The 9,242-nt window shown below is 55.4% G+C and overlaps 1 protein-coding gene across 2 annotated transcripts in view; it reads right to left on the bottom strand.

Moving 5' to 3' along the window:
• Positions 1-6,922: 6,922 nt before the first annotated feature.
• The window catches only part of SCAMP4 (secretory carrier membrane protein 4), a 19,918-nt gene continuing 17,598 nt past the window's right edge, over positions 6,923-9,242 (bottom strand). For both annotated transcript variants that reach the window (XM_011997429.1, XM_011997428.1), the window contains one exon: positions 6,923-8,813. In XM_011997429.1, coding sequence (XP_011852819.1) covers positions 8,637-8,813 — 177 coding nt within the window. In that variant the 3' untranslated portion in view covers positions 6,923-8,636. The remainder of the gene's footprint in view (positions 8,814-9,242) is intronic.

Here is a 9,242-nt window from a genome sequence, read left to right as displayed (position 1 = left end):
GTGGTGGGCGCCTGTAATCCCAGCTACTCAGTAAGCTGAGGCAGGAGAATCACTTGAACCCGGGAGGTGGAGTTTGCAGTGAGCCGAGACTGTGCCATTGCACTCCAGCCTGGGTGACAGAATGAGACTCCGTCTCAACAACAACAACAACAACAACAACAACAAAACGCTCAACAGCATCCTTTCTGCTTGGAACCTAGCCGCCATCTTGTGAGGCAGCTCAAGCAGCCACCTGGAAGCCCCTGGGTGATGGCACCACTGAGCAGGCACCACCTGCCAGCCCTGTGAGTGAGCTACCTCAGACATTCCTGGCCAGGGAAAGCCACTAGATTATTGTTGATCCCCCCACCACCATCACAGGGAGCAGAACTGCCTAGCTGAGCCCAGACACCCTGCATCATGTCAGATATAATCCACTGGCATTCCACCTTAGCCACCCCAAATCCCTAGGGCTGAATGAGGTTATCGAATAATGATTCCTCTCCCAGTCTCTCCCCTCTGTTAGTCCCTGGCAGACTGGAGGATGGCCCAGAGGCAGCTTGGTGAAGGGTGAGGCCCTTCAAGGCCCTGCTCCAGTGGTCCTCACCAACCACAATCACCCTGCAGAGCCCCACTATGCCCCACACCTGCTCCCCGGCCCTCACGCTGCCACCAGGAGTGTCTGCGCTCATCTGTCTTCTCTTCCCTCCAGCCTGAGAGAGCTCCTTCTTCCCACCCCTTACCAGAAATATAAATTGGCCGAGTGCGGTGGCTCAGGCCTGTAATCCCAGCACTTTGGGAGGCTGAGGCGGGCGGATCACGAGGTCAAGAGATCAAGACCATCCTGGCTAACATGGTGAAACCCTGTCTCTACTAAAAATACAAAAAAATTAGCTGGGCATGGTGGTGGGCTCCTGTAGTCCCAGCTACTTGGGGGGCTAAGGCAGGAGAATGGCATGAAGCTTGCCCCAGGGGCTGTGTCATCTGGCGTTGCTGCCCCTCACCCTGCCTACGCCTCCACCAACCCACTGCTAAATCCTTCTTCTGCATGAGGGAGCCATCACCTTCCGACAGCAATTAAGGAGGGTGAATGTGAAATCTGAAGATTTCCCAGCATGAATGCACAATCCCAAACTTGTGTGTGTGTGTGTGTGTGTGTGTGAGAGAGAGAGAGTCTCACTCTGTCTCCCACGCTGGAGTGGAGCTTGCAGTGAGCCGAGATCACACCACTGCACTCCAGCCTGGGTGACAGAGCGAGGCTCCGTCTCAAAAACATAAAGAAATATCTATATTTACTCCTTGCCCCTTCTGTGTTTCAAAGGAGGGCGGCTTTTCAAAGTCCTCACAATGGGGACAGTATTCGAGGCTGCCTCAATCTCTGGTTCCACTTTGCAGCACCATCTATCCATCACGACGCCCTCTGCACCCATATTGACTTGTTCCTTTCCAACCCACCCTGACCCTCCACCCATCTGAACCTTGTCTGGCTTCTCTCAGCCCCACAGGCCTGGCCAAGCTCGGGCAGATTGCCACCTCTTTTGGGAGGACTCCATGACACATCAGGCCAAATGAATCCAATCCACCAGCCTCTGGAACAGCTTTTGTCCATGTACTTATGTGTTCTGTCTCCCATGATGGGTATTCATGGTCTGTCTGCCCCACTAGGCAGCAGTTCCTGAGGACAGGAACTAAACCTCTTTAAAATGCCTTCAAAAACCCTGCCATGCACCCTGATACAGCCCTAGTTAGTGTACATATTATTATCAAGTTTCTGAAAGTAATCCAGGAACACCGATTGTATCAGTCAGCTGCTGCTGCATAACAAATTATACCAAACCCAGTGGTTTTAAACAACACAGGTCTTTGTGATATGACTGGTGAAATAAATTAAGCAAAAAATATTTAATTTTTTTTTAATAAGAAAAAAGCCTGAGAGCCATGACTCATGCCTATAATCCCATCAGTTTGGGAGGCTGAGGCAGGCAGATCACCTGAGGTCAGGGATTTGAGACCAGCTTGGCCAACATGGTGAAACCCAATCTCTACTAAGAATACAAAAAATTAGCCAGGTGTGGTGGCAGGTGCCTGTAGTCCCAGTTACTTGGGTAGCTGAGGCAGGAGAATCACTTGAACCTGGGAAGCAGAGGTTGCAGTGAGCCGGGATCGCACCACGGCACTCCAGCCTGGGCAAAGAGCAAGACTCCGTCTCAAATAAATAAATAAATAAATACACCACACATCTTATCAAGTGTCTGGTGCTCAGAAGACTAGAAATGACTCAACTGGGGGGCCGGGCGCGGTGGCTCACGCCTGTAATCCCAGCACTTTGGGAGGCCGAGGTGGGCGGATCACCTGAGGTCGGGAGTTTGAGACTAGCCTGACCAACAAGGAGAAAGAGAAACCCTGACTCTACTAACAATATCAACGTTAGCCGGGCATGGTGGCGCATGCCTGTAGTTCCAGCTACTCTGGAGGCTGAGGCAGGAGAATTGCTTGAACCCAGGAGGTGGAGGTTGTAGTGAGCTGAGATCACACCACTGCACTCCAGCCTGGGCAACAAGAGCGAAACTCCATCTCAAAAAAAAAAGAAAGAAAGAAAGAAAGAAATGACTCAACTGGGTGACTCACACCTGTAATCCCAGCACTTTGGGAGGCTGAGGTGGGTGGATCACTTGAGGCTAGGAGTTCGATACCAGCCTGGCCAACGTGGCAAAAAACAGTTTCTATTAAAAGTATAAAAATTAGCTGGGCATGGCGACCCATGCCTGTAGTCCCAGCTACTTGGGAGGCTGAGGCAGGAGAATCGCTTGAACCTGGGAGGTGGAGGTTGCAGTGAGCTGAGATTGTGCCACTGCACTCCAGCATGGGAGACAGAGTGAGACTCTCTCTCCCTCTCTCTCTCTCTCTCTCTCTCTCACACACACACACACACACACACACACAAAGTTTGGGATTGTGCATTCATGCTGGGAAATCTTCAGATGTCCCAGACGTATCACATTCACCCTACTTAATTGCTGTCGGAAGGTGATGGCTTCCTCATGCAGAAGAAGGATTTAGCAGTGGGGTTGGTGGAGGCGTAGGCAGGGTGAGGGGCAGCAACGCCGGATGACACAGCCCCTGGGGTTGGCAACAGTGGGGGCCCAGCAGTGGGGTAGGGGCTGCAGAGAGGGACCCCCATGTACAGGCTGTCCTCTGGAGGGAGGAGGCCAGGAACTTACAGTTGGCTTCACTCCCCCTCCCCTACTCTTCCTCCCTCATTCTCCCAGCCCCCTGCCTCCTGGTGTAAGCCCCCGGCCGGACCCCGCTGGGATGAAAGCTGAAGCCAGAGGGCTGAGGATCTGTCCCTGCAGCTCCCCCAGTCCTGGGTCCCGGCGTGGAGCTCAGTGGCAGGGTTGGAGAGGGAGCCTGGAGGGCGCAGCCCAATGAAGCCATCGCAGTCACTCTTGTGAGTGGCGCCCACCCCGGGGACTCCTCACTAGGGGCAGCAGCCATGGGGGGTAGGGCACATGATGGGGGTGGCACACAGTGAGGGGGCACACGGTGAGGGGGCACACGGTGGGGGGGCACACGATGGGGTGGCACATAGTGAGGGGGCACATGGTGGGGGGGCACACGATGGGGGTACACGATTCTCCCAGCTGCCTGCCAAGTCCCCCGCCATGCCTGCAGTTCCGTCTTCCTTTCCTCATTCCCTGGATCGCGCCTGTGACCCTGAAGGGGACGTGGCCACTCAGAGAGGAGCCACATCATGCCAGCTGCACCTCGTCCACAGGCGGACACTCCCCGTGTCTTTTTTTTTTTTTTTTGAAAAGGAGTTTCACTCTTGTCGCCCAGGCTGGAGTGCAATGGTGCGCTCTCAGCTCACTGCAACCTCTGCCTCCTGGGTTCAAGCGATTCTCCTGCCTCAGCCTCCCACGGTGCTGGGATTACAGGCGTGAGCCACCCCTGCGAGAGTTTCTATGAGAACCCGAAGCCCGGGAGCCCGGGCGGGGCCCGTCCCACCGGGGCCCGTCCGACCGGGGTCCGAGGGCGCCCTCTGGCGGCCGAGCGGAGGGCGGCAAGGTCGACCACCGAAGGGAAGACAAGGCGATGACTGGGGCGACAGCAGAGGGGCGTGATATTTAGGACACGCAGCAGAGGCTGGGGGAGTCCCCGTCTGTACCCTGTCCCCGTCTGTACCCTGCAGCATCTGTCACTCCTGAACATGTAAACACACACAGGCACACACACATGCAAACACGCATCGGTTTGCTAGGGTTGCCTTGCCAGGTACTGCAGACCCGGCGGTGCAAACACCTGTTCATTCCAGTCACAAGTCCCAGACGAAGGTGTTGGCGACGCTGGGTCCTTCTGAGCCCGAGGGGACTCTGTCCCAGGCCTCTCCTGGTTCCTGGTGGTGACCGGCGTTCCTGGCTTGCTAAAGCTTCACCACAGTGTTCTTCTGTGTGTGTCTGTGTCTGTGTCCAAATTTCCCTTTTTTTTGAGACAGAGCTTTGCTCTGTCACCCAGGCTGAAGTGCAGTGGTGCGATCTCGGCTCACTGCAACCTGCACCTCCCGCTTCAAGCGATTCTCCCGCCTCAGCTTCCCAAGTAGCTGGGATTACAGATGCGCGCCACCACGCCCGGCTAATTTTTTGCATTTTTAATAGAGATGGGGTTTCACCACATTGGCCAGGCTGGTCCTGAACTCCTGACCTCAGATGATCCACCCGCCTTGGTGAACCAAAGTGCAGGGATTACAAACGTGAGCCACTGCACCTGGCTCTTTTTTTTGTTTGTTTTTGTTTTTGAGATAGGGTTTCTCTCTGGCACCCAGGCTGGAGTGCAGTGGTGCCATAACAGCTCACTGCAGCCCTAACCTCTAGGGCTCAAGTGATCCTCCCACCTCAGCCTCCTGAGTAGCCGGGACTACAGGCATGCACCACCATGCCCAGATAATTTTTGTATTTTTTGTAGAAATGGGATCTTCCTGTGTTGCCCAGACTGGTTTCAAACTCTTGGTCTCAAGCAATCCTCCCACCTCAGCCTCCCGAGTAGCTGGGATTACAGGTGTGTGCCACCATGCCTGGCTAATTTTAAAATTTTTTGTAGAGTCAGGGTCTCACTATGTTGCCAAGGCTGGTCTTGAACTCCTGGCCTCGGCCTCTCAAATTGCTGGGATTACAGGCGAGAGCCACTAGGCCCAGCTCAAATTTTCTGTTGTATATAAAGGACACCAGTCACATTGGATCAGTGCCCACACTACTCCAGAATGAAGTCATCTTAACTGTATAGTTCCATCCTCAATGACCTTATTTCCAAGCAAAGTCACATTCTGAGGTCCCAGGGCTTAAGGTGTGAACATATGGATATTGGGGAGGACCTAATTCAATCTGTAGTAAAGCACACACACACACTCATAGACACACAGATGCACGTACATACACACATACAATACACACGCAACACAAGCACAACACACACAGACTGGCATCCATGACTCTCCACCTGAGGGCGGAGCTACGCCTCCCCAGCCCCCATCCCATTTGCAGGGGAGTTGGAGGATAAATACCCCAGCTCCCTCACCTCGGGACAACCTGAACCAGATCCTCAGAGAGACTGAGCTCCAGCTGCCTGGAGCCATAACCTCCCCGTTCACGCCTCCCTACAGACTACAAGACGTTCCCCATCCCCATGCCCCTTCAGTACTTCCTGGGTTCACATCCTAGACAGACCATTTGACCTCAATCTTTGTTGTGGCTAAAACACCCTTTTGTGACAGAGCTGATGAGCCATCCCTCGTTCTCTATGAAACCAGACGTTCAAGAAATTTGCAAAAATTTAAAAATGTAGGCCACCAATCCTCCTGTTTTAAAAATGTATTAAAAAAAATTAACATGTAATGTTTATTCTTTTGTTTTTTGGGTTTTTTGAAACACAATCTTGCTGTGTCACCCAGGTGGCAATGCAGTGGTGTGATCTTGGCTCACTGCAACCTCTGCCTCCCAGGTTCAACTGATTCTTCTGCCTCAGTCTCCCGAGTAGCAGGGATTACAGGTGCCCACCCCCACACCTGCCTAATTTTTGTATTTCTAGTAGAGGCGGGGTTTCACCATGTGGGGCCAGGCTGGTCTTGAACTCCTGACGTCAGGTGATCTGCCTGCCTCAGCCTCCCAAAGTGCTGGTATTACAGGTGTGAGCCACCACACTCCACAAACCCCTATTTCTTTTTATCTCCAGATGGAGACTTGCTCAGTCACCCAGGCTGGAGTGCAGTGGTGCACTCTCAGCTCACTGCAACTCAGCCTCCCAGGTTCAAGCGATACTCCTGCCCCAGCCTCCCGAGTAGCTGCAATTACAGGCATGGGCCACCATGCCTGGCTAGTTTTTTGTGTTTTTAGTAGAGACAGAGTTTCACTATGTTGGCCAGGCTGGTCTTGAACTCTGGACCTCAGATGATTTGCCCACCTTGGCCTCCCAACATGCTGGGATTACAGGCGTGAGTCACCGCATCTGGCCAAAGGTTGCTTTTTACTTAGGGCCAGTGACACTGGCTTTCCATTTGTGCAAGCTTCCTTTTTTTTTTTTTTGTTGGGAGCAGGGACAGAGTCTTGCTCTGTTGCCAGGCTGGAGTGCAGTGGCATGATCTTGGCTCACTGCAACCTCCACCTCCTGGGTTCAAGCGCTTCTCCTGCCTCAGCCTCCTGAGTAGCTAGAACTACAGGCGCCCACCACCACGCCTGGCTAATTTTTGTATTTTTAGTCGAGGTGGGGTTTTACCAGGTTCACCAGGATGGCAGGGTCCTGGGCACACTTGGCTCAGAGCACCCGGGGGCCTGGGTGGAGGAGACGCTGCAGCGCCTCATCCCGCCAGAGGCCATGCGCTCAGGAGTCCTTCAAGGAAGGAGACAGCCTGGGGGAACCACACGTGCTCACGCCACAAATGCAGCAGGTCCTTGGGTCTAAGCGCAGTAACATGTATTTATTTCCGGGATATTTTCACATAACAAAACCCCAGCAATGCTGCAAGGGGGCCACAGACGGTGGGGGAGGGGTGGGGTGGGCCTGCCAGGGGAGACTGTCTGCATCAGTGCAGCTGAGAGGCCGAGGAAGGGGGTGCCTCTTGGCAGGTCGGCCGGCGGGCAGGACCTGAAGACCCCGAAGCATGGGCGCGGGACCCATGGGTGCTCCATCCTGGTTGCCGTCCACCGAGACACCACGGCCGCCTCCGGGCACCCAGCGGCATTCCGCACCAGCGAGGGGACTGGCCCACATCCCGGGGAGAGCTCCAGGCAGCAGGCGTCCCACAGCAACAGCATTCTGGGGGTGAACAGGTGGTGAGGGGCGGCAGCCTAGGGTGTCCAAAGTCATGGTCAGCGAGTGCAGGAAATGAAGAAGAAAAAATTTCTTTTTGGCCCAACCGCTGCGAACGGTGCTGTGAAAACGTCTGGGGGAGGTGTTCCGGGGGCAGTCGGGGGATGGAGGGGACAAGACAATTGTAGCCGCTGCCGGACCCCTCCATAAGGCACAGATTTGACGGGTCCCCTCTCCTCATAAAAGGCGACTCCAGGCTGGGCGCGGTGGCTCACACCTATTATCCCAGCACTTTGGGAGGCCAAGGCAGACGGATCACCTGAGGTCAGGAATACGAGACCAGCCTGGCCAACATGGTGAAACCCCATCTCTACTAAAAATATAAAAATTAGCTGGGTATGGTGGCAGGCACCTGTAAGCCTAGCTACTCGGGAGGCTGAGGCAGGAAAACTGCTTGAACACGGGAGGCAGAGGTTGTAGTGAGCCAAGATCACATGACTGCACTCCAGCCTGGGCAACAGAGCGGAATTCTGTCTCAAAAAAAAAAAAAAAAAAACACACACAACACAAAAGGCCGCTCCGGCAGGGCTCCAGCTGCTGGAAACCGGCTCTCTGCCAGTTTGCTGGGGTTAGGGAGCGGCTGTGCTGCCGGCCTGGCCTGGGTCCTGAATGCGGGGACATGGACAGAGGGCCTGCCAGGGATCCCTGGTTTGGGGGCACGGAGGGTGGCCCCAGGAACCCTGGACCAGGCGCTCCCCAGCTATGGGGAATGTGGGGAGAGGACGAAGCTGGAACCGCACAGATCAGGGGATGGCGGGGACAGCGAGGACTCGGCTAGGCACCAAGCCCTCTATCACTGCAGAGGACCGGGAGCTGGCCCCGATGCCTCTTCTTAGTTCCAGCCAAGGGCATCTGCCCTGGTGACGGTGGGCGGCTGGTGTGAGATGGAGCTCCCCATCAGAGCTGCTCTGGCCTCAGCGCCAGCAGCTCTGGGAGGATGGGAGGGCGGCCGACCTGCTGCCACCTGTCCCCCGGACTCAGGCCTCGAGACCTGAAGACGAGGCCATACCGGCCGCGCAGTGGACGGCAGGTGACCACACATTTCCGGGAGCAAGAGGGTATCCCGTGGACGGCAGAGGCCGAGGGCCACTGGGGAGTGCTTGCAAGGAACTCTGCTCTCGGATGAGATGAACACGGCTTCTGTGGCCCTCGCAAGAGGGGTGTGGTCCATGGCCACCACCGGCTTCCACCATCCCAGCTGGAGGGATGGGGCCCCAGGTACTCCCAGCCCTCAGGACCAGGGGTAGCAGCAGGAATGAAGGGGAGGAGGTGGTGGGCGGTGGCAGCAGGGCTGGCTTCCTCTAAGGCCACTGGCCACCGCCCGGGTAGCTGGGCACAGTGGGGTACTCGGGCAGGCTGTTGCCTGAGAAGTTGTTGTACTGGGCCTCCCTCGATGGCGGGTTCCGCCAAGTGCCTGCGCTCCACTCCGTCTGTGCCTTCTGGAAGCTTCCACCGGCCCCTCGGTAGATCCTGTGCACCTGCAATGACAGAGGACAGGGAGTCAGAGAACAGAAAATGAGTGTGGCGGCTGGGCACGGGGACTCACGCCTGTAATCCCAGCATTCTGGGAGGCTGAGGCAGACAGACTGCCTGAGCTGTGGAGTTCGAGACCAGCCGAGTAACACGGTGAAACCCTGTTGCTGCGCACCACTGCACTGCAGCCTGGGCAATAGAGCGAGACTCCGTCACCAAAAAAAAAAAAAAAAAAAAAAACGGTGGCTCACGCCTATAATCCCAGCACTTTGGGAGACTGAGGCGGGCAGATCATGTGGTCAGGAGACTAAGACCATCCTGGCTAACACGGTGAAAGCCCGTCTCTACTAAAAATACAAAAAATTAGCTGGGCGTGGTGGCGGGCGCCTGTAGTCCCAGCTACTCGGGAGGCTGAGGCAGGAGAATGGTGTGAA

This window comes from Mandrillus leucophaeus, unplaced genomic scaffold, assembly GCF_000951045.1.
Source record: "Mandrillus leucophaeus isolate KB7577 unplaced genomic scaffold, Mleu.le_1.0 Scaffold54, whole genome shotgun sequence".
In the NCBI taxonomy this organism is placed as follows: Eukaryota; Metazoa; Chordata; class Mammalia; order Primates; family Cercopithecidae; genus Mandrillus; species Mandrillus leucophaeus.
This window is presented reverse-complemented; position numbering and strand designations above follow the sequence as displayed.